General features: G+C 38.6%; 2 protein-coding genes across 2 annotated transcripts; both read right to left on the reverse strand.

Annotated features, from left to right (window-relative positions):
- Positions 1-532: 532 nt before the first annotated feature.
- On the reverse strand, positions 533-12,414 carry LOC135086635 (paramyosin, long form-like). The gene is made up of 16 exons (XM_063981393.1): positions 12,217-12,414; positions 12,083-12,139; positions 10,888-10,974; positions 9,980-10,146; positions 9,538-9,775; positions 9,293-9,412; positions 8,849-9,115; positions 8,301-8,547; positions 7,680-7,807; positions 5,994-6,106; positions 3,967-4,156; positions 3,513-3,647; positions 2,661-2,855; positions 2,151-2,246; positions 1,558-1,839; positions 533-1,276 (listed from the first exon to the last, which is right to left on the reverse strand). Exons 1-16 carry the CDS (start codon positions 12,325-12,327, stop codon positions 1,079-1,081), a joined length of 2,631 nt encoding a protein of 876 aa, XP_063837463.1. The 5' UTR covers positions 12,328-12,414; the 3' UTR covers positions 533-1,078.
- Positions 4,193-5,944, reverse strand: LOC135086636 (paramyosin, short form-like). The gene has a single exon (XM_063981394.1). It carries the CDS (start codon positions 5,128-5,130, stop codon positions 4,225-4,227), a length of 906 nt encoding a protein of 301 aa, XP_063837464.1. The 5' UTR covers positions 5,131-5,944; the 3' UTR covers positions 4,193-4,224.
- Positions 12,415-25,989: the final 13,575 nt, after the last annotated feature.

Genomic DNA, 25,989 nt, shown 5'->3' on the forward strand with positions numbered 1-25,989 from the left:
ATCTGGGTGGCCACAACCTACAACTTGACCACCAATAAAAACCCTACCATTGAAGACCTTTAAAGGTTATCCTTTATCCATCTTCTTAATTTTTTCATAAACTAGGCAACTATGACTGTGTTTTAGAAGAAGCTTAGGCTCTTCAATGTAGTGTTTTTCTTTCCAAATGACAAAAAATACCGATTAGGTATCACAGTATTAATACGTATTTATTAATAGATTCACTTTTGTGTATACTGGCTTATTCTGCATCGTCCCATTTACCCTCTGCCCATTTATCAATTTAGTACCTATTAATTCATGGTATTACTATAGGTTCTTAATATGTTTTGGGAATTTTACTTCTTGGGATCAGTGGAACAAGAATCAATGGAGGTGGGTAATCATGAAGGTATGTCATTACAAATCTAGATAAATCTAGGGATTTCTCTAAAAAGGTGCACGGCGGGAAACATTGGCAGTATTCTACGTTACAGTTACAGCAAAGTTACAAGTTGTAAGATCCTTAGGTACTACGAAATTAAATACACACTGCTTTCGAACTTTTATTGCTTTTTTTGTTTCTTTAACATAAATAGCATTTATTTTTAATTATTACAAGTTACAATTACAAACGTACAATACATATTATTGCACCATTAATAAATAATAATATAAAATAATTCATTTATTTTAAACTACTGCACCGAAACCACGGTGCGTAACGACATTGTGACCTATAGCGCCGGTGACCTTAATAATAGAAAAATATTGAAAAAAAAGCTTGAAGAGTTTTTGGTTCCTTTATTTGGTTGTTTTAGCGTTACAATAAAAAAATGTTAGCGGGACGAACGGTCGACGTATGGCCAGGAGTGGAGACACGGCTTAGGGCGCGCCGGAGCGCCGAGCGCCCGTCCCGATCGCGATTGCTTCAACTGTCCGAGAGATGGCGGTAGTGAGTGGTTAACTAACTGCTGCCATCTGCCGGTGGGATCATACATCACTTAACGAACGACTAGGCTTATACCCGACCGGAATTGCGCCCCGATATAGACTGGTGGAGAGAAATGCTGGTGTTGCGGGGCGGTGGGTTGGTGACTCACTCCGTGCTGAGAGCGCGGGACTCCTGGACCAGGTAGACCTGGGATCCGGGAACTGTGGAGGTGGTGACGAAGGTGCGGTGCTTGGCGCGGATGAGTGAGAGGTTGCTCTCGGCGACGTCGGCGCGGTCCTCGGCGGCTTCGAGCTCGCGCTGGAATCGTCGCACTCTGGTCACGCTCTGCTGGGATACACCCTCCTGGAAACGAAAATGCGCCATTTTAGAATAACCCATTCTTTATGCGTCCTATCTTTACTACTTTTTCATCTAACATGATAGCATCTTGAGATCAAACATGAAAAAATATAATCACTAAAGAATTTCGATCAACTTTAAACAAAATAATGTCAGAACAGCAATAAAATTGATTTTGTGATCACAATTGTTTTTGCCACCATTTTGGATTGAATGAAATCTTGTAAGTTTATTTTCTTGCTTAAAATACGCATGTTGCTTGTATTCCACACTATGAAACGTACCTGTTCCGTCAACTGCCTCTTGTAGATGTTGACCTTCTGCGAGGTCTTCTCCAGCGAGTCCTGGAGCAGGGCAATGTTCTTCTGGTCCTCTTCGCACTGGATTATGACTTCCTTGAGCGTGCGCTCCTTCTTGCGGAGGATCTTGATGGTCTCCGCGTGCCTCCTCTTCTCCTCGTCGAGCTCAAGCTCCATGTCCTTGATGCGGGCCTCCAGTTTGCTGATGACGCGCTTGCCTCCCACAATGGCGTTGGCTTCGACTTCCTCCAGGCGGACTGAGATGTTCTGGAAAATAAAAGGGCATTATGTTCAATCTATTTTATCCAAAAGCCTTTACTAAAGTCTGTCTAAACTATCCTCTTTCTAGGTTGTCTGGAAGACAACGTTTCATATCGACAAGACAGCTGAAATCGTGCCATTTTGATTTTAAGTAGTAAAGATCTATCGATCTATCTAAAGATCTAAATCGTCTTGTGAGATTGTTTCTGAGAATTGGTTCTAAGTAAACAACATTTCATCGCATGAAATCAATGCTAAAAATCTTTGCGGAAACTCACGTCACGAGCATATGAACTGTTTTTTATTATTATACCAACCTTGACTTCGATCTCGAGGGACTTCTTGACGGCCTCGATCTTGACAATCCTCTCCTGCTCCTCGTGCAAGTGCTCGACGGTGTGCTTAAGTTCAGTCTGCAACAAACACACAGTATTTAGATAATGATCTCAGCTAAATTAAGAGTTACTTGCATCTATAATGCTAGTTTCTACAACGTTGTCTATTTATTATCTATTTAAAAGCGAGCATGGGTCATAAAGACATGTAATGCTAAGCAGTAGAGCTGAAATCCATAGACATATTAGATTTTGTGATATCAGATTCTAGGTGAAAGAATTACTCCTAAGTTTTCTACTATTTTAGAAAAAATCATCAAATAGTCTCTAGTTCTCTACCGCAGGAGCACAAACCAGTCAAAAGGAGCTTTTCTAGCCTACACTCTACACTGGTCAGGTGATTTAGAAAATTTTCATAAAATTCTTGGTACTGTTAAGATTCAAAAGATCTAGATCAATTTTAAAGCAAACTTAACCAGTGAAGGTACATACCTGGACACGCTGGTATCTCTCATCAGCGACGCGCAGTTCCTTGGTGATCTCATCGTAGTCAGCCGCGACGGCAGCCAGCTCCTGCTCGATCTTGGCTTTGCTGCTGGACAGGTTGACGTTGATGACGGTGAGTTCGTTGATGCGGGTCTGAGCCTCCTCGTACGACTGCTCGATGACGCGCTTGGCGCGAAGGGCCTGGTGATTTGAAGGTGAGATTAGTAATTTCTAATACTGTAATGTAGGTAATTCACGCCCGTTTTCACAAACGATGCTTGCTTAAGTGAAGCAGCAAATCGAACGCACAGCATTGAATAGAGAGAGCTCTGTGATTGGTTCGTGTGTCACCCTGTGCGTCCACACGCACTGAGAGGCCTCATAGTAATGTTTGTGAATACGGGCGTCAATATTAACAAGTGACGTTGTATGTAGTAGCCTGTTTTATCTATGTTCCAGTTGACAATAAACCGTGGAATCGTTCAGTACGTCTTGTATTTAATTGCTCCTCTGAATCCCAAGACATTTCAAAAACATGACTCTGCAGATGTTTCAAGAGAAATTATAATGAGATTCAATTTCTATTTATTGACATTAGCACTTTGCCTGATACAGTTACGAGAAAGTTGCCAAGAATAGCAATATGACATTATCATTGGTATTTAAATTGTTTACCAAAGGTTGCATGGTACATCTTTTTGTTTAACCCTACGAGTATGATCTTAATCTGCATCTAACCATTAGACTGATTTGCAATTAATAGCATTTCTTTTTTATTTACGAGAGTGAAGTTTGGTGAGCTTTGTCAGAAATTCTCCTATCTTATGTACCTCTACTTAGTTTTGTACATTTTCCTACCTGTTCGTAGTTGCCACGGATCTCCTCGACCTCGCCGGTGAGGGACTGTATCCTGCGCTGAGCGACGCCATACTGGTCGAGGGTCACTTGCAGCTGCCTCTGCACCTCGTCGTAGTGGGTCTGGATCTCGGTGAGCTGGGAAATAATCAAATATTTGAGACAATGCAAACAATGTTGAGATCATGCCAATAGTTTTAAATCATATGAGTAGTTTAATTTTAAGAATATAATGCTGAACAATTTCTAAAGGAGACGATCGTATACCTATCAGTTCATTTGACACCACATTCAGAATTTTGCTTCAGATAAAGATTGAACTTATTAAATTGAGATTTCACAAAACTCACGTCACCAGTGTAGTGACGTCAGATGTCATTAGTATAATTATCACAGGTGACGCTTTGTGTTTCATAGCGTCAAAAGGTAGAGTGTTAAATAAACCATGATAGATTACCTGCAGGGACTGCTTCTTAATGGTCTTCTGCAGATCAATGTTGGTCTTGTTGGCAACATCAAGGGACAGCTCGAGCTCGGTGATCTGGATCTGGAGCTTCTTCTTGATGCGGGTCACTTCAGACTTCAACTTGGTCTCAGCTTCAACAACGCGAGCGTTCAGTTGCTCGATTTCAATGCTGGTCTGCTTGCTGTTGAAAAACGCACCATTATAAAACACATTCCGCAACAAATCAAACACTTAAACACAAAACAAAAACTATATCCACCTTGTGTCAATGCAAAAACTCGTGCTAATCTGCTCAAACTGCCTCAATGTGTCTTTCAACTCATTGATGTGTTGCACGTAAGAATTATCTATAATCGGAATTTCAGTTTGAACTCTTACAATGCACGTTGTAGGCGAAACACTGCGACGCACTGTCCTTATTGTTTCTGAAACCGATTCCGATACTCTACTTTCAGATTGATTTGAGTACTTTGACTCCATTGTTTTGGACATTATGTTTTGCGCTAACTTTGCGTAGTTACGATCTATCACATTTTTCTTAGCTTCTGTGTCCATTCTCCTAACTCGGGCTTGATCCACATTTTTTCTGCTCTCCTCCAGCAAGGTCTGCGCAATAGCTTTTGCAGATTTACCTCTATACATCATAGCCTTGCCTCTCAGTTCAGCACCCACTTTCGACGCAGCTTCATACAATTCCAGTTCTTTTTCTATTTCGTCCATCCTTTTTTTCTGGCGTTCGGCGTTAATTTTTTCTCTATCCAGTTTCTTCTTCTTGGCTTTCACAGTGACACTTTCTACACCCACGTGTTTTGTAACATTTGCAGCAGCGGCAGTAGCCACGACGGAAAATGGTGAACGTTTTGCCACGTCAAACTTGTTGAGATCGCGTTTTGCTTGTTCAGCAATTTCGTGTGAGATGCGCGTCACGTCTTCCTCGGAGTACGCTTTCACTGGTTTGTCGAACCTGTATTTGTCTAGTCCTCGCTCGTTGTTCCACGGCAAGTGAGGTGGTTTGGCAGAGACCCCGTGCTCCTTCGCGGTTATGTAGTCGATCATTGGCTGGTAGAAATTGATCCCGTAGCCATAATTGTCTTCATACACTGCGGTGGGCGGTTTGTTCCACTTATTGTAGTTAGGCACTTTAACTGGCGGCATGATGAGGCAATGAAAGATTTAGTGTCGGCGTCAAGAGTGTCGTTCGATTCGATAAATGACTATCGGTCACCCCGACGTGCAACGCCAGGGGCCGAAGTTGCGTAATTAGAGCAAAAGTAAAGTCTGCGCTGTCTTTTGTAGATTTTCCCTGGGTTCTATGTGCCAATCTTTTCGTACAATCGCCGGTAATATTCACCAATCAGATTAGCAGTTATATATAAATGGAATCCGTGCCAATTATGCGCGTTATATTAAGCGAAATTAATATGAACAGAAAATTGATTCGCCGGAAACGTAGATCCCATATACCGATATAGCGCTAACTCCGGGAATTTGAATGCATTTCAGCACTTTCTTTCAGTCTTATTGTAACTTTTAGCGAGATTATTGGATAGATTGCATCAATCTCAATTTGGCTTGGATCCAGTGATAAAATTGTGTCATGGTTGTGATTATTGAGCCCTGTCGGTCACATTTTTCGGTGACACATATCACTCAGTGTTAGTTGAGAGGAAGGGGGGATGTGTTGTGTTGAAAGATGTACTGCATTTGTAGTTCCGAGTGGGAGGGCGCTCGACGCGGTCTGCGTGGATTATTCTGTCTGAGACAGACATTCGATTGTGTTCTTTTTGCAAGTAAGTTCCACATTATCAGCTCCTTTCTTCATTAAGACACTTCCTTGGTTAAACATTTAATTCAGTCAATGATTCATCGTGAGCTTGGTAAGTTCATTAGCACACTCATTTCTTCCCTATTGGTATGTTTTTTTAAAGTGGATTCATCAAACTTTCGCAATTTTTATAACAACATGCTCATATTCAGTAGTTATTTTACACTATCTTTCATGATGAATGGGTACTCACCGAATAGCTTCAATTTCTTCTTCCTTCTCCTGGAGGCGGCGTTCAGCTTCATGACGGAACTGGCCAAACTCAGCAGTCAGCCTCTGTGAGCGCTGCTCCTCAGCTTTGCGACCCTGGGCAAATTAATGTGACAATCACAAACTCTTGTCCCATTATTACATACCTAATAGATCGGTTGCTTTTCATCTACGTAGTCCCATTGTTAGACCCATTTGTTGTTGTCTTTCATCCACAGATTACAATGTTTTTTTAAACACAAAAAAATTATTCCTTAATCGACTACTAACTTGACTTCAGTAATTTTGGACATTTTAATATAATTTTAATGAAATAAAACAAAACTTGACTTATAATTATTTAAAATGACAGACAAAACAAAAGGAAAAAAATATTTATCATTTTAGTGTTAGTTTACTGCCAGGCGAATTAATTATTATAATTTATATTTAATTATAGCAGCTGCGTGTGCGATTGTATATTTCTTTGACAAATAATTTTTCACATTCGATCTGTAGCGCGACCAAGGATAATAACTTGTAAATAGTTGCAGTCCTTCATTTTATTGTAAAATCAAAATCAAAATCAAAATTATCTTTATTTTATTTGTATAGACTAATTAAATTAGTACTTACAAATCGTCAAATGCTCTTAAGGAGCCTATACATGTCTCATTCTTTTTTTGCCCTACCAGCGCTTCGAGACAAACATTTGGCAAGTGCTGAGAAGAAGGTAAAAGAAGAATAAAATCCGCTGACCGTATAAAAAACTAATCAGCTGTTTCTGTAAAATCTGTTTTCTGTTTTGAAGCGACAAAGTCACGGATCTCTTATAAATTATTAGCAACAGTTTTTAAATGTACGCCCTCGATTCTAAAATTAGAATCTATTTGCGCGCGCGCACCGCCCAGACTGTGCCTTTGCCAAAGAATCATAGCAACTGCAGCCGACGACGCGGCAATTAATTAGTGAAGAGCATTCTTGGGTCCATCGGTTGTGATTAATCAGACAATGACAGCAAACTACAACACGCGTTTCAAAGTTGATTGATGAACGTGAACATTTAATTGGTGCATGTCTTAATTTTCATAATGTAATTAGCTAATTAGTGTTAAATGATTTCTTTTCCTTATGTCTGATTAAAGCCTTCATTTTGTGAATCTAACTACATTACAAAGTTAAAATTATAGTAGTATTATAAGTACCTACCTAATCTGTCAATGCTAGAATTTATGTTTTTGTCTCTTACACCAGATGACAGTCCATCCCAAAAAAAAAGACAGATTTTTATATTTTATTGTAATCAAATTTGATGTTCATTTAAATGTCGATGCAGTCTAAAATGGTACACACTAATCCATCAGTGTCCATTGACCGAAAAGTCAAATTTAATTTAAATTATTCGAAAATATAAGAAAGCAGTAGTCATCTTTGAAAAGACATAATTATCTTGGACGAAATGAGACAGTGAGTATCTAGGTATTGATAATGTCCATCTAATGCCACACATGACCCAATTGGCTCCAAGTTTTATAACTTGGAGATTCAAGACTGTTCTTGGATCCAATACATCAATGTGTAGATTGGTCTTTGGTCATAAAATGTAAGGCCAAAACATTTAGTGTATTGGATCCAAGTCTATGACTCTGGAATTCATTTGATCCGATATAAAAATTGAAGGGCTACTTACAGCCTCAGCCTCCTTGTAGGCGGCGGTGAGTTCCTCTCGCTCGTTCTCAAGACGGCGCAGCTCGATCTCGAGCTCGTGAAGACGGCGGTTCATCTCCGTGAGGGTCGCGCGGGCATCGTGCAAGTCATCTGGAAAGATTTTTCTGTTAATTACCACCTTTTAAGTTCAAAACTTTTCACCCATTGCCACGTCAAGAGTTTTGTTACTAGAAATAACATTATGGCATGTGTCATTATGTTCGGTAAAGGGTCTAGTATGACATTGCTAACTGCCTTGATGCCTTGTGGCTAAAAAGTTAGGTACTCCAAGTTTACTAAAAATGTATAGCACTTGCTAGTTAACTCAATAATGATACTACTCAAAGGTTCTCATATTATCAGAATCTTATATTTTCATTAGCATGCAACTTCATTCGCTTGAATTTCGATTTGTCTCAGAAATCACAACTGCGCATTTCCCAAGATCTCGGTCTCTGAATAATAGTGACATGTAATCAAAACTGAAAGTACACATTTTCAGCTTGTTTTCCTAGTTGCTTACAAACGCAAAGGTTAAAGTAGATTTTCTGGGTCAAAATTGCCTAAAACTCTGGCAAAATCTAGAATCACACAGTCAACTAACCACCCAATTTCTTGTTCTCGCGGCCGAGCGCGTCCTTCTGCTCACGGGTCTTGTCAAGCTCGTGGCTGACACGCTGGAGCTCAGTCTGCTTGTTGCGGAGGTCACGCTGCGACTGCTCGTACAGGGAGACGGTCTCCTCGAGGCGGGACTTGATCTCGATGTTCACTCGCTCCAGCTGTTCCGTTCTCTTCTGCAGCTCCCGAGCTGTTCCATTGGCCTTCTCCAGATCGATGATGAGGACCTCCACCTGTTTCAAAGATGTTTTAAGATGAGTTCGTTAGATCTTCCTTATTGCGTACCATAGGGTTCGTAAAGTCGTATAAAACGGCTGTTAACATTATTTCGTGGCCCATAACTTAAATGAACCTAAGTTTGCAAAAAGACTCGTTATAAAAGTTAGGTATATTGACTAATACCTATTACAACAACTTCAGTATTTTTAGTTTTCTCATGTTAAGTTCCTTTACAAAAAAAAACAGCATGTTTTTGAATACTGTAAATTCCTTACTATTACAAGATAAATATTAAAAGTTATATCAGATTACTACCTCGCTCTGCAGGCGGGACTTCTGCTTCTCAACGTTGCTGATCTTAGCGATGAGGGTCTCAATCTGTTCCTCCTGCTCCTGAATGCGGATGGAGTATTTGCGGCGGATCTCCTCGATCTCCTCGGCACGGGCGGCAGCCTCGGCCTCGAATTTGGACCTCCAGTGCTGGGCTTCACCGTTGACCTTGACAAGCTGGCGTTCCAGGTCCAAACGGGCTTCAGATTCCTCTTCCAGCTGGACGCGGACGGATTCCAAGTCGATTTCAACCTAAAGGAAAAGAAAAAGGTTTAATTTAGTAAATTCGATATCATCGTTAATAAATTGATGCTGTTTTCTTCACTGAAAGAAAAGAGTCAGTAAAGTTTTCTTGCAAAACTCTTTATTCAAGTAGTAAACTAAAGTAATCTCAGTAGGTAAGTTGATATAAAAGTCTTTGAGCTTTACCTGGTGCAGGTTAGCTTCAAGCAGGGAACGCCTCCTCTCCTCATCTTCGAGCCTGCGGCGCGAGTCCTCAAGCTGGCTGGCGATCTGGCTCCTAAGGTAGGTCACGTTCTCGATGTTCACCTGAAACACGTTTTTATTACAGTTTAAACCTTCTGTCGTTATGCTATGGATTATTTTTGAACACTTGCTAATAGCACGTTTAGAACTTTATAGGCAATGGCAATAATTTAGGTATTTTTAATTACCTTAAGGTCCTGAACTTCCTTGATGAGTTCAACGTTCTCCTGCGACAGACGCTGCTTGTGGGAGGTGATGTCCACAATGGTGCGGTTCAACTCCTCGATTTTAATGTGGAGCTCGCTAATAGAGATCTCAAGCTTCTCAACGTGCTTGGAGATGGTGATCTTCTCCTTGGTCACGTTCTCCACTTGGGCCAACAGCTCGTATACTTCAGCCTGGAACTTGGACTTCTCCTTCTCACTCCTGGCAACAAAGAAAGTGTCATACCATCACAATGCGAAAAATAAAACATGATAACTCAATGATAATGGTGGAAAAGGTGTTTTGAAATGTGATGTCGACATCAAACGCACAGCTTTTCTCGCAAAAGACGATGATCGCACAGCTTTCTTAATCTAGGTTCCACACGGTTAGTGCATACTGTATGTTACTGGTGCATTCCCTTACCTAGCTTTGCTTTTGGTAAGCTGGTCGATTTGTTCCTGGAAGTCAACGACGATCTCCTGGTGCTTCTTCTTGAGCAGGTGTGCTGTCTCTTCAGACTCCAGGTGGACATCTTCCAGTAGTTTGCGGAGCTTGGTAAGTTCGGTGTCGCGTTTCCTGTTGATCTCGAACTGAAAAATGTACAAATCCATTTCAAAATACGCCCCCAGTTATTTCTTGGGTGCACATTTGAAATATTATTTTGTCTGTTTTGTATGTAGGTAGGGACTTTTGTAATGTTAATATTTCAACAAGTTTAAGTAGACTACGTACAATTTAAATTGCACATAATTATTTAAAACCTTTCGTTGGTTTTGTTTTGGTATTTGCATGATTTAATATTTTTCTTGAGTTTCATTTTTTCTTGATTTCAAAGTAGTGTACTGTTTTAACTAATAAAAATACCTGTAAAAAATGGTATTAGTCAAAAACATCGCATAGCAGAAATTCGCAATTGCTTAAAAATATTATATTTCGCAAAGCAAGAAGAAGTAGTATTTTAAGATTTTTTGTTGAATCTTGATTATTTCAGAAATTCCTTGAGTTGATGTCGTTCATGAGTTCTCTTGCCTTCTATGTTTTCTTATTTTTCTTTTACTCTTGATAAAATATATTATTATATGAATTGATAATAAACTTTTTCTTTCAATTATGTATCTCTTCCCGTTGCTTTCTTCCAAACATGATTAAATCCATATCTTAGGAGTTCTCAAATATTCTTCTTAATAATTGATTCCCAAGCAGCTTTCCAATCGTGATGCTTGTTATATTTGGTTTAGTTGGTGCAAAACACTTGCTAGTTTGATTGTTGCACCAGCGGTGGTGATTATTCCTACAGCTACAAATGGTACAAAAATAGTTGCAGTATTTACCTGACTCTCAGCTCCACCTTCAGCTTCCTCCAGCCTCTCAGAAAGTTGGATAACTTGCACGCTCAAATCTGCCTTCTCCCTCTCGATCTGCAATACATGAAAGAATATAAACAATGTTATTTATTATTGAACCAGGCTTTCTCATTAATATTGCAGTACCATGCAACAAAACAAAAAACACACCTGCAAGAATCTGACCTTGCTCGTTTCAGTTCAGTATTCTACGTATTTTAGCAGAACTTAAGAAGAATCCTTTAATAGAAGGAGTTAGAAATATTGCAGATAAAAATCATAAAAAAGTTAATTTTGAGGCTGAAAATATTGTCACAAAAGCCCAAAACTTTCAGTAATTACTTAATGTTATGTAGTAACAGTATAAAGCAACGTCCTTCGCATATTTGTACATTGTGCCCGTCTAAAATAAGAATCGGTTCACATCTCACAGCCGGTGTGACTAACACGGATATTTTCGCCACTCATACCACAGTCTATTATTATATTTCAATATTGTGGCATTCTCAACGTGAACGAGCATCATTTGGCCCAGTTTCAAAAGTGAGACCCGAGAGCGAGAAGTTGAGATTTCAGAGAATGCTTTCGCTACGTGGCTAAATATAAGCATGGGATGCGCAAGAGTCGGTCGCGCAAGTCTGCGCGCGGCCGCGTCGCGGGCGCCCGCGCTGCTCCCGTGCTGGACGGTGCACCAGTCAAAAATAGAACACAAATGATCGGATGGAAATCACACTAAACCTAACGTTTCACACACTATATCAATGCCATTAGACTGAAAGTTCTTCCAACTACACCAAGACTTAGAAATTTAAATGTCTCCTGAATGAAAAATTTTCTTCGAATATGTAATATTTTGACACAAATATTTTTAAGTTATTAGTAAAAGCAACACTTCACAATCACATAACAGTTTAAATTACAATTAAAGCACATCAGAAACCGTATTAGAAGTTTTCAGAAGTTGAAAATGTTAGTAAAGTAAGCACTGAAACTTAGTCACTTGAGTAGCTTCAGGCTGCAGCGGGTTGCCCGGAGGTCAGTTATCACCAAAGGGTGCGAAGGCAAGCGGTAATCAAGCGGCGGTATTAATAGAGGTGCGAGAGCTCGCCCCGCCTACACCTGGCGCGCCTACTATGGCCGCAGCGCCCGCGCATATCACATTTCGCATGCCCGAGGAGCTTACCCTCTGACGCAGCTCCCTTTCGGATTCCAGATCATCGTGGAGGAGACGGATCTTGTCCTGAAAAATATAACAGACTCGTATGATGTTTCCGCAAACACTTCACAAGCACTGCACTGAATCGGTACGGCCGGTACCTCCAGCCTGGAGAGAGCACTCAGGTCGGCGCTGTACTCGATGTTGACGTCGGTGGTGCCGCCGCCGCTGCTGCGGTAGGTGTACTTGGAAGTCTTCGCCACGGCGGACATTGTCGCTGGTTCGTCTCTCGGCAGTCGGCGCTACGTTACCGGTCGGGCACCGTTCGACTAGTGAGAGCGGGTGCGGGCGGCGCGCGCGCAGCATCGGCCGTCGCCCCCTCCCCCCGCCCAGCGCCGCTCCAGGGCGGCCGGCCGGCTGGAGCTCTCGGATCGTGTTACCACCCCCGCGCACCCCCCGCTCAGCCTTTTATAGACACGCCCGTCCTGACGCCGTCGCGGTAGTCTTTTATTTGTTTTGCCCAAAATTTGGCGATACCCTTTACGTGGCTAAAGCCCGGTGCAGCGGGGCACAGGGCGGCGACTCGCGTGGGCGGTCCATCCAGGCAGCGCCTGGTGAATTCCTCTCGGTCCCTGGCAGGCGCCCGCGAGCCAACACTGAATGCCACCACCAGCTGAACTTAACAATGAACTTCTACCACTCGTTAAATTAACCCCCAGAAGCTCAGCCTGCTCGCTGTTTACAAACATTAATTAAATCTAATTTTATGTATCCGTTCAAATCTTGCGTTTTAGATTCTTCAGTGTAGTAAATATCGTAAACGTCATTATACTTCGATGAAATTAATTATTATCCTAAACGATTGTGGCATTGATGGACAACAAATTTATTATAATGAATATACATCGAATAATATTATTTGACAACCAAGTCAAGTAATTTGATGTGAGAAATAAATCTTAGGCCTACAAATTGGCCGTATTGATTTGCAGCGATTAGATTATAGATGGTCGTAGCATTTCGTAGACGCCGTCGTAGAAGCTTTGCCGCCTTTTCTATTTCGCCTTAATAAGGTTTAAAATATTTTTTATTTTGTTTAGTTCCTTTTGATTGTATAAAGCCCTCCCACTTTGTTCTGGAAAATGTATGAAAGTCCTTGAAAAATCTTCCCAGATTCACGCGCTGTGATTCAAACCCGTGTGGGACTGGGTGTGTGTGTGTAGGTACATTTTCCGCCGGCGAATTAATGACTTGTCTCTTTTTTAAAAGTGACTCAGAGCTTGTATAAAGAATTAGTCAAACAATTATATACGCAATGCAACGCATCCTAAATGAATTTTTGGCAACATCACAGCGCGTAATGCCCTTACTCTACACATAGTGATGTTATTACTAATTTTAAATTCACTTTCATTTTGGTATGACTGCCATAGGTACTTGATCTAATTTTTTATAACTTCTGTTAACTCTTTTATTTATTAACGAAAATTGAATATTTTCTTCAGTAAGTGCTTAAACAAAATAAAGACGAGTACCTATTTAAGATTAGTTTTTTATTTAAAAACTCATCGTAACTGATTCCGTATTATAATCTACATATTATTAACTAAAGGCCTTGCTGTTTTCATCGAAGTAAACTGTGAATAGTTATTTCTAGAGGGCCATGTTACATGCAATCAATTTGGATATAAGCGACAAGAAAATTATAAAAAATCAGATCATATCCAGCGGCAATAAGTGAAAGCTCAAAAATACAGTTTTAAAGCACGTTCGACTTTTGTTTCCTGTAAACGACAAAAATCGATTTCAGGAAAAGTTTTGAATTCAGAGTTTAAGTTCAGACTACTTGAACTATCTTTTTAGGACACAAAATATGATCACAGCGACTATTTCCAGCACACTCACACCTGCGCGCGCAGGTCGTAGTAGGATGCAGTGAAATGTCAGGATAGTTCGCCTACCCGTTGCAAATCAGAGCCATACGCGATAAATCATATTATTTCGGGTACCTGTAAGCGGAAAATGGATGCAGGCAGTTCTAGAAAATGTGGAGACAGTTGACGTGAAAATGTATTTCAGTGGCATTAAATTAGATTGATGGCAGCTGTGCTACATATGGAGGAAGCCCTCGATCAGCAGTTCTACGAATGTCAGTAATCAGTGGAAATGACGATTGGGTTATAAACATAATTATTACATCACTTCAGGCACTGTGCAAATCCTCTCCACATTAAATTGGGCATGACAATGGAATCTTTTTCCGTATTTAACCCAAGTTGTATACATTATATCCTCAATCGTCTTATATCGTCATTTATAAATTCAAAAGTTTTAAAAGTAATAATAAGTCTTCAGCAAAATGGTTTAGTTTCAGGAGAATGAAGGATTTCTACAGAATCGAAAATGAAAGGGTCCCAATATAGACCCTAGAGATACACCTACGCATTTGAACCCCAAAAAAATTGGATCACATTCTATTCTATCTGCCTCTGTAACTTTATATACTTACTTTCCGCCTGTCAAACATAAGCACAAAAGTTTTCTCATTTTTATAAAGCAATGCCGTAACATCCTTGTCAATGCCTATTTCGTAGTCTGCACAATCGAAAGCTTTGACCAATCTACTTTAGCTTCCAAGCATTAGGTGTAGAAACTGACATAATTTGATTATAATATTTAAGTCGCTCATGTTGTAGTTCTCTAAAACTGTATGCACCTCTTGCTGAGCACACCTCAAACCTGATTGATTACGTTGATAAAATATCTATTAAACGCAGGAATTTCATTGCCATATTATCAAAATATTTCCCAACTTGCTTTTGCTATCGACGGTACCTTGTCCCGATTTCAACGCGGGCGCAGGTGGGAAAATATTCGGTTATATTCGTACCTGCGCAAAGTGGGCCGATAGCTTTCCGCGTCGGCCGCCCGCGCCCTGTGACTCACTCACACGAATTATGAACGATATAAGTATAACACTTCCAGCTGCTGCAGTCTGCGGAGTATTATTGTGGTTAACTGTTTATCTTGCAAAGTAAGGCTTTAGTTATTTTATTTATTTCTCTTTCTCTCTTTAGGTAAGTGAGATGGGGAATTTTTACATGCCACAAGTCTGGTAGGTACCTCAGGTAAATGAGATGCATTTCAAGTAATAGCTAGTAATACCCTGGTGGTTATAAATTCGGTAAAATATGCTTACACTTTACCTATGACTAAATGTCAGCCACTGATCAAAAAATATTTTCAGACTTTGAACATTGTAAAATCTTTTCAGCAAGAAACTGCATCGTACCTAAATTTTTCGTCACTAATGTCACGAGGAAGAGCACACTTCTACAATTAATCAAGTATTGGCCTCTTTTTAGCTCGTAGTTTCTAATCTACTACGAGTTAGGTACCTACTAGGAGGCAACTAGGTAAGTACATAAAAAATAAAATAAATTGAATTTTTATTTGGCCTATAATTGCGATTTAAACATTGGTTACCTTTCTTCAATTTCCATTCAGATTTATTTTCATATAATAAGGATTCGAAGCGGTACTCTCAAATCATCACTAAGAGTAGGCGCACACCGTTGATTTTTAGTTGACCGATAGTTGTGTCCGATTTTAAATTGTATGAAGAATCGGCCAAATCGAATCGGCGTAGTGTGCGCACTCCCATACATGCCCATACTGATCAACTGCCCGACTAAACTATCGGCCGACGAAAAATCAACGGTGTGCGCCTACTCTAAACCGCCGCCATTACTCGTATTATTAAACAAATAGATACACAAGTGAATCACAACGCTGCGTTTGCGCAGCAATCTTTGAATGTCTAATTGTAAGAAACTTCGTTATTGTTTTATTAACTATCATAGTTTTATTATCAACTCTGAATAATGAACTTGAAGGAGAAATTTATCATTCTACAATAAAATAGTGGATAAAATCTGAAGAAAAATGTGGAATTTTACGTCGCATAAATAAGTTGGATTGTTGGCAGCGACGCTGTCGCCTTATGCTCGAGAGTAAAGTTCGAAATAAACTTTATGAAGTGCGAAACCAATGAGTTGCTGGTATGTTTCACGGTGAATGAAAGGTTGGTAATACAAAATATATATTATCTTTTCCCTCACGCACTGATCTAATGCAAAGACTTCAAGCGTCATAGCTTAGCTCACACTTTGTAATTTCATCCAATGTTTCTTTCAACTGAGCAAGTTGGTTTCAAGAAGGAGCACATTTCCCCTACAAAGTTTATTAGATAAAGGTGGAATTGCTCTGAAGGGGAACATTTCTATCGAAAAGAAGAAATTAATGATAAATAAAACGTAAAAGTAACAGGTAATTGATTTTATTTGACAACTTTAATATTTACAGTGCTACTCGTATCTCAAAAGGTTTTTCTAAATAGTTTCAACGGCATGCAGCTCACAGACAGTTCAATTTCAATCATTACTTCGTTCATTTGTAGCAAATGTATTCCAAAGTAGATGAACACTACGAGCTGGCATGCAAAGTACGGGACGTTCCCGAGTCCCGATGAAGATACGTACTTATTAATTGCATAGAAATAGATGCCACAAATGTCACTTCTCTTGTTTACAATGGACGATTCGAATACCATACGATGTTATCTCTGCTAAGGCAACTGTTCTATTTTCACACCCGTTACGTTCTTACACTTTATTTATATCATGTCACGTGACTTTTGATGGAGTAACTATAATCCCACCAAAAACATTCTGTAAAAAACTAGCCAAGTCTCGTTGGAGCTGCTTGTTTATCTCTAAAAAGTAATGAAATCTAGACAAAGTCGTGCCAAGTCTATGGTTCCTTACTGCGATTTCTTTATTATTATACTTAATGTTGTGTGACTTGGCCGTTGAACAATCTTTATTAAGATAATCATACATAAGTATTATTGAAATACGCAGCTTTATTAAACCTACAATTGACTGGTTATTGTTGAATCAACGTTTTCCAAGTGGCAATTTTCCATCGTCAATGGGTAGCGGTTCTGGCGACAGATTGGTGCAATGGTGTCATGGAGCACCTGGTTTTGTCACCCTTCAACGGCCAAGTCACACAACATTAACTATAATAATAAAGAAATCGCAGTAAGGAACCATAGACTTGGCACCACTTTGTCTAGATTTCATTACTTTTTAGAGATAAACAAGCAGCTCCAACGAGACTTTGCTAGTTTTTTACAGAATGTTTTTGGTGGGATTTCACTTCTTTTTGTAGAAAGTGGCATAATTATAATTTAACGTCGTCGTCTTTTAATATTATCGACATTTTTTTTTTACGATATTAAACACAAATTAACTCAACGACCTTTAAAATGGACAAAGAATCAGAATTATTGGTTTAATGACTTAAACCATAGCGAACCTCACGATATAATAAACGAAATCAACGAACGAAATTCAAACTACACAACATTCAACTTAATCGACGGGGGGGGGGGGGGTCTAGAAAGAAAAAAAAATCTGGACACCGCGGTGCAGAAAATCGACGCTCAAAGTGCTAGCGCCATCTAGCGGTGAGCGGTACAGGCGAACACCACGGTGCCGGTGTGGCGCTAGTAGTATTGATTATGAATGTGGTGTTACTCCAGATCTTCGATTTTCCTCGTTTTTATAGTTTTCCCTTTATGTGGCCATTAAACTCTAACTCTGTACCAAATTTCAGCTCTCTGAGTTTATGGGAAGTACTAGTTCTATTTTGATGATTATCAGTGAGTGAGTGTCATAAATGCGAAATTTTGCTTTCGCTTAACTTCGGAACTAAATGACCTACAGACTTGAAATTTTGGATTTTAAGTATGTGATTATAGCTTACTAGATGACGAAAATTTCTGCGTTATGGTCTTATCCAGAGGTTCTCAAATAGGGGCCTGAAAATGCGGCGAAATGGTTCCAGTAAAGGATTGTACGGCAGTGTTTGCTTCGCGCTCGACTTGGCGGGGGCACTGCCGTGCCCCCAGATATTTTTGCAGCTCTATTTTCGTTGTGATACGAAAACGTCCTAAGTATGCATGTACGATTAAGAGCGTTCCCGATTGATGATTAAGATTTATAGACAGTTTAGAAAATATTTGTCTATGCCCTCAACATAAAAATAAATTCACTTTACACTGAACCAAGTCTCCGTCCGTCCAATAAAACCATGCCAGGGTGACCAGAGCTATATTGTAATTTCTTCTGACCTTGTAACAAACTTTTAGAAGGAATAGACCTACAGCAAGTCTTACATTGAAACAGGAATTCATAGCGAATGGAACAAAGCTCTAGTATAATTAATTCAAAAATTAGCTTAATATAACGCATTAAAGGTGGCGGCAATAAGACAAAGTACTTCCTGTGTCGTAGACGTTCCCTGAATCCAGATCCTGAGTCTAAAAAAACGCATGTTAGCTCATCTGAAAGAGCTCAATATAGTTTGCCTAAAAATGGAGTTACTGCTAATATCGTTAACACGGCAGCACGGTGAAACTATTCACAAATCACGTGTTTTAGGTGTGTTCAGCGTCTATAGGACGCCACAATGTTTTGAAGTGAACATTAATATCCAAGAAATCGTGGATGTTTCAATACATGAATCAAAGCTGAGTAATTGGTGTAAAGAATAAGATGATTGTCGATCTTATTATATTCTTGCACAACGTGAGTACTGGAACTCTGCTAGTCACCACCTTTTTTCTAAAAAATAGAATCATTAATTCATTAAGATAGATTGAATAAATACATCATCAATAACACAGAACATTACCACACTGTGTTACATTCGCCTCGATGATTTATTTTTAACATTAGATTAATTGACACCGCAATAGTGTGTTGTCATATTAATAGGTCTTTAATCTGTACATGATCAGCTGCAGATAAGTAGTTATAAATTACAGGTTTTAGTGCCTGGCACTGACTTATCTTTGCTCCAGGTTGACCTGGTAATTTTATTTATAAACTACATTAGCATGTCCCCATTTCTCAATGCAAGTGCAAAAAGACTCTTCTTAGAAATATTTTTTTAAATAACGTGTCTTTATGGGATTGCTTTTGATAATTTTATATCGGTGAAATAAAGGTGAGATTTTTAATATAGGGGAACAAGCTTTCCAAGGAGAAGTTTTATTTGAAGGTAGAACTTTGTACGAGTACAGGAAACTGGCGCTTACACGATCGCACTCGATCAGTGCACCCAATATGTCAACTGAAACTGGCTTCATTTCTAAAGACATGCTTTGTGCACCCTCCAAATCCCTTGCAAGTTTCTAGCTTCTATTTCTCACAAGTGATTTTCTTGTGCTTTTGATAGGGTTTTCGACTCACCGCTGTGTGTTACCGTCTACTTGACGTCAGGTCAATCAAGTTCAATCTGCTAATCAGAGATTTCACTGATATAGCAGCCCACCTGGACTTTTCGGGACTATTCACACCTTTCGTTTCCACCGCTGCAACTGTTGTGTAGCCAGGTTCTAAAGCTTGACCGCCAATAAAAATTCTTCATAAGACTTGTATTGTGCACCCTTTCAAACGCACTGCAAATCTCTGGCTTTCGTTTCTCTGCCGCTCCTTTATGATTTACCGCCTCACGTCACGTTGGTCTCAGTCTGCTAATCAAAGATTTCAATGATAGCGGCCCACCTGTAAGCAGGCTGTATCTGTAGATGACACTATATCCATTTGCACGCTTAGTGCACGCAGATGTTGCCCATGGTAAACTAAAGGGTTAGTATGCAGTTTCGTGCATTTTCTGTCAAACAAAAAAGGGGAAACAAACACAACTTCCTTTGTCTTCCCAGTCTTTACCCTCTAGGGTTTGGTCAGGTGTTGCACCTCCAAGTTAGCCATCTGTTGAGATAAAAATGTTGACTAGATCTTTACGAACAATGATTATCTGTCTGGGCCTAGTATGTTGAATCAGTTAGCAAAAGGTCATACCTACCTATTTATTTCTTACAGTACATTATTACATGGCAAGAAACTAAAAAGGTGTTTGCCTTTCGAGAAAAGGTTTCATCCATTTGTAAAGTAATATAGCTAGCTGGAAGCTATTGCTTATTCTTCTTTTATGGTTAATTCTTTTGGACTAATTAGGGACCAGTTGAGTACCTGGGAATGTTTTATGGCTGTAAAGCTGAAGTGCAAATCAAAAGAAAATAAGGAGATTCTAAGACTGATGTGTTTGATGAAGTCAACATCTCTTGTAAGGGAACTTTTGAGATCACACACTAATGCCCGTTTTCACCATCAATCCCTTTTAAGTGACTCCTATGGTAGGTAACACATAACAGGAATTGTGTTTTCATAGGGGTTACTTAAAAAAAGGATTGATGGTGAAAATAAGCATAAGTTTCTTGAGATAAATCATGATCAGCGCTTAACATTTCACACTGAGTAATAGAGTCACGAAACCAGGCTAAAAACGAAAACTGAAATGACCTATCAACGGTCGACTCCAGCGCATTTGAAATATTTGTGTAAGTTTTATTTATACCTACGCTTTAAGATCGCTAGTAAACATGAATCAGGCGAGAATAAACAGTGTGACTCAGACGGCTGCTACGCTTCTTTCCGAAATTCATCCGGAATATGAATGACTAGTTTTTTTCCGTGGCTTTGCTTTGCCGGTTTTGTTAGGTCAAAAAACAATTTCGTGACATGTAGTCCCGGTATATTCTTATGACATGGATCAATTCTTGAAATAAGGTCAATAGTTTCAACAATAATTTATAGTCCCTTAGAAACAAACACAACTTAAACAGTCGTCTTCAGATATTACTTACTAGCTGTGGCGATTAAGATGTTGCAATCTGCATACTGAAGTTAACTTAGATGCGTTAATAAGTTTTCATTGTGCGAGTTACTCGTGGTTTATGCTATAATTCAGGAAATAAGTAACTAACTGTTTAAATTTTCTATATTAAGGACCTACGAGAAGTGTATAGTTTGTCTTAGAAAGATCTTAAAACGAAATAGTGAATCTTTCAAAGTAAGCACGGCACGAGTAGGCACATAATGATATTTTATTTATAATGATATATAAATGTGGACCCATTTGACACATTCAGCATATTGTAAATCGTCAAAAGCAGTGTTGGATATCGAGGCTACAGCTGACGTTCAGGTAAAAATAATTTTGGCGCCAGCTCTCGACTTGTAAAATACGAAAGGTTCATACCTACCCACACATTTTTCGATTTTAGAGTTTTCTAATGAAACTAATTTTCAAGAATTTAATACTACTTTTTGGAAGTTACCTCAAGAGAGATAACCTGCCCAATATCATGGTATTCTGACAAAACCAAACCACGCTAGATTTTTCCAAAAATCAATGATGTCGTATTCCCTTCCCATTCTACTCGTATCTTTCTTTCTTTCCTTTCTTGCAACCCGGTTTACTTTTAGCGGCTGTTCCGGAACCAAATGATTTTATATAGAAAGACGCCTGATTTTTAAGACATTGATTCCTTTGAAGATGGGTTTTTGTGAGACAGGTCATCTTACATTTAGGACATCTGAGGCTAGTAGATGCTACTGCTGCTTTTATGCTGTATTTGAGCCAATTTGGGCTTAAGGTAAAGACAAAACTGATTTTAAGAGCTTGTTCAAAAATCTATCGAATCAGTGAGGAAACACAGTTGGGTATTTCTCATCGCCACGGTTCTCATCGTCACCTTCGTGGCGAATTTTATTTCTAACTTATTTCAACTTTTTGTAAACAAAAATTGTAGCGCTTGATGTGAAGATTGTATTCCCAGTAAATCAGTCAAATAGTGAGTCTCGTTTGGAAGCTTTAACGTTTTGAATTTTTTGATGCCACGAAAGTGATTCTGTACTTCACAGCAATAATTTTTTCAAACTTTCCTTTTGTAAATGAATCGTGTTTATAAAACATATATTTTTTCTTATTTTCATAGATAAATAGCAATAACATAATATAAATAGGTACCTACTTAAATACAAAATAAAATTTTACCGATTACGTCACCTACTAAGTTACAAGATTCTACGTAATTGGTTTTAAGGGTGACACTGGTAGCATTCTGAAATGCTAAAGAAGCAAAAAACGGATTATCAGTACCTCAATAAAAAAGAACTCTAACTGATTATCAGTCCCTCAACAAAAATATATTTTTTATTTAGGCCAGAGGGCCTCGTATTTTTGTTGTACAACTTTTAACTCAAACTTCAGATTAAATTTATCTTACAAACAGATACACAGTCACATATACAGACATACATACAGTCATACAGACAGACAACAAAAATACGAGGCCCTTATTCATTTATTGATGTACTGATCTCTACTTACCACGTATAATTTATTAGTTATTAAAATATTGTAAAAACATAAACACCAGTCACTATATTTTAAAATAAACCAAAGCAAGAAATCACTTTCGTGGCCTAAAATCACCTTCGTGTATAAAACACCACGAAGGTGATGCCACGAAGGTGACGAAAATTTTAGTTTTTTATGAATTATCCTTAAATTTGAATTTAACGGTTCAAGTTGAATACTACACAAATAAGTCTAACATGTTAAGTTTTCAATGGCAAAGTTTCAATTAAATTGTTTAAATTTTACAGGTAGAAAATATTGTTCAAGCAAGCGACAGTATGTCTATGGATAATCACAAAGAGTTACGTATTTTTTTCGCGGAGCGACGATCGACCTATCTCACCTCCCCAATGGTCGAAGCGCGACTGACGTTAACCGAATAGAACGCTGTGATTGGTTGCTGGTGTTCGGTTTAACGGCAATCTTGTATTATTACTCAAAATTTTAGGTACCTAAAATCGTGTGACCAACGTATTTCGCTTTCTCAATTCAAAATAATTATAAGAAGAATTTTTTTTGACTATTGTGTGGAAAGTATATTTAATTATGATGATTTTAGTATTATGCTACACACAAATTGAATGAAAATTGTGAATGCAGTAACCAAATGTTTCATTGCAACCGAAGGTGTGACACGATGAGAACGCGAAAAATGACCCCGTTTTTTATCGTTTCATGTGATTTTTTCATATTATTTTTGCTTCTATTACGATAAAATTTATTTTGTATGTAGCTAAATAGATATTTTATCATCTGATTTCAAAGTTATTGTTCTAACTTACACCGTTTATGAACTATTATTGTGTGACCATCAAATTTGAGTGTAAATGAGAAGTACCCAGTTAGTCTTCCAAGTACTATGTTGCGATGTTTGGACATTAATTGGGTAGGTTTACCTAAACACTATATTCCACTTGTTATTTTTGATGTTATTACATTCATTTTCCATAATATTGAATTTATTTTAATTGCTAAAAGGTATTTATAGTTACCTCCACCCTGTATTTTGTTTGCAAATTAGCACTTATTCCAATACAAAAAATTAGCTTTTATAATTAAGTTTGTTAGGTACCTTAAAAGAGATGCGCATTGTACATTTAAAAAAACAAGTAAGCAATAACGTTAACTTAGACACGGCACAGGGCTGCAGGGTGCTGGAAAACTCTCACTCACAAAATGGCCGCTCAGTCCCCCCGCGTATGAAAATTTCCTCACCCCCGCTCAAGCTTCTTCACCCTGTCACACAGTGTCGATGTTTTTTAATACTTTAATTTATTTTTGGGTATTTGTTGATTTTATGCAAAAATCAGGGAATGTAAAGTGTTATTTATGTATGTTCAAGATACAATCATAAGAAATAGTTTGAAAACTTTTTAATAAATAGAGTAGAAATCTGCAGAATGCATAATTTACACGGTAATTTAATAGTTGAAAGAATTATGAAGTTTTCAATTGGGAGGATATTCTGGAATGTCTGGATTGTAGTGTACCTATCTTCGAATCTCTATTTTGGTCCAAAATCAGAGCTGGCAGAATTTTCCTTGTTTTCAGAGCGAAATGAACCAACTAATAAAACTAAACTTCTTAACCAAGGTGCACACATTCCGTTACAGAAATAGTAGAGAGTGGGCGTTATGATTACCTCTACCTCTGTTATTTGGAAGCTTTGGCTGCGCTTGCGACGATCCCAGCTAAACAATAGAACCGGGTTATCGCGTTTGAAGTCTGCGTGAAAAATGTTTACAAATAGCTCGTAAATAGGTATTAGAGATATATATATCTTTTGCTAATGCTCCACCAATTAATTATTTGGAATAACCTCGGATTCAAATTTGAGCCTGTCATAATGTTCGAAGTTTATCGTGTCAAATTATTGGTGTCCATTTCAGCTGCTTGCCTGCTTGTTTGGTTAGCCGGTGTCGAAATAAGAAACGACATTTTACAATGAAAGTAGCTAATTGATAGAATTTAAGGAGAATCCTTCGACTAAGCAGTTCTCTGAAAATGGAGTGTCGTAGGAAGCAGTCCTACTTATTATTTTTGCTTATCCCTGACACTATTTCGCAAAAAGGTTAAAGATCTTTCAATCCCTACATAAAATAAAGCCCTGCTATTTTACGGTTAAAAATTAATGATGGCTATAACATAAATATATTATAACCCTAACTAAACTGCGAAAACCTACCTAATCCCAAAAACCTAACCGTAAATCTAACTTTCCAAAGCCCTACCATTCCAGACAACTAACTCAGAAAACCCAACTTTCCAAAAATCTACTGCATAACCTAATTTTCAAAAGACCTAACCCCGAAAACCTGAATTTTCAATATAGCTCCAGATAGAGCTCTAAACATAGCTTCGCTTGTATTAATCAAAGAATCGTAAACCAAGTTTACGATCTTCAAGCCGTCATGCAGGTGCCTAAAGGGCAAGTGTACTTTACAAATCAGAAACCATATCAATTGAGATGAAAAGACTCTCATTGTTAATGTTAACACATACCGACTTTCTTCTCTTTTTTAGGTCCGGTCAAATTAGACATGAACCCTGCAATAATTTACATACAGCTGAAAATTGGTACGGATGTTCGGAGCACCATTATGAATGAAATGTGAAAAATCCCCATCGATCCGACATCTATAAAAAAGGCACTGTTAAGAAGACCTAATTTCTAATTCTCAAAAATATTATCGATTGGTCAAACTCACAAGATTCAAAGGTGTCAAGATGCATACTTGATTAGTTACTCCTCCCTGAATCAAAGACTTAATGCTAATCGCAGGTACTAGCAGATTTTTAACCCGCCATCTTGATAGATCCCACCAATATCTTTCATGTATACCTGAAGCTTGAAGTGGGCAGCGCAGGACCGGTCGTTATGCAAATCCTTGGGGGAGGCCTTTGTCCAGCAGTGGAAGATGGACGTCATTTAGCTGAAATACCTGAAATCCCACCAATATCTATCGTGTATACCTGAAGCGTCCACCTCGAAAAGTAATAGGAAACAACTGAATGCGAACGAGAAGCCACGACGCTCGCGCACGAGACCACGTATATTTAGATTGTTCTACATCTTAACACAATTTCGTAACTCTAGCGCCGATATCGGCCTTGCATAGGCGGGATTAGTGCGAGGTGCTGATGAGGAGCATAAGCTATTAAGCCATTAAGTTTCACTCCATGTGGATCATTTAGAAAAAAAATCATAAAACAATCGCTATTTATCAACAAATACAACACTTCTAAAAACTGAACGATATACTAAGAAGATACCTACTAACCGGTATTGCAAGTACCTACAGGAATAACATTGCATTGCTTGCATCTTCTAAGGCACATGTAAAGTGTGTTCAGATAAGATTCATTATTATCTTCACCTTATTTTCTGAAATTCCAGTATTCTTTACCATTAAGATCAGTTTTCCATTCATCCTTTTCTCAGGGTTCACTAGAACATTTATCATTGCGTTAATACGTGATCATTTTGAAGTACCTATTATTATACGTTAATACATTTACTTTATTGCTTCTCTATTTTCTCATTCTAACCTCTGCAAGCTACGCTGCCAAATTAAAACAACATTTTTTAAATTTTT

Source organism: Ostrinia nubilalis, chromosome Z, assembly GCF_963855985.1.
Source record: "Ostrinia nubilalis chromosome Z, ilOstNubi1.1, whole genome shotgun sequence".
Taxonomy (NCBI): Eukaryota; Metazoa; Arthropoda; class Insecta; order Lepidoptera; family Crambidae; genus Ostrinia; species Ostrinia nubilalis.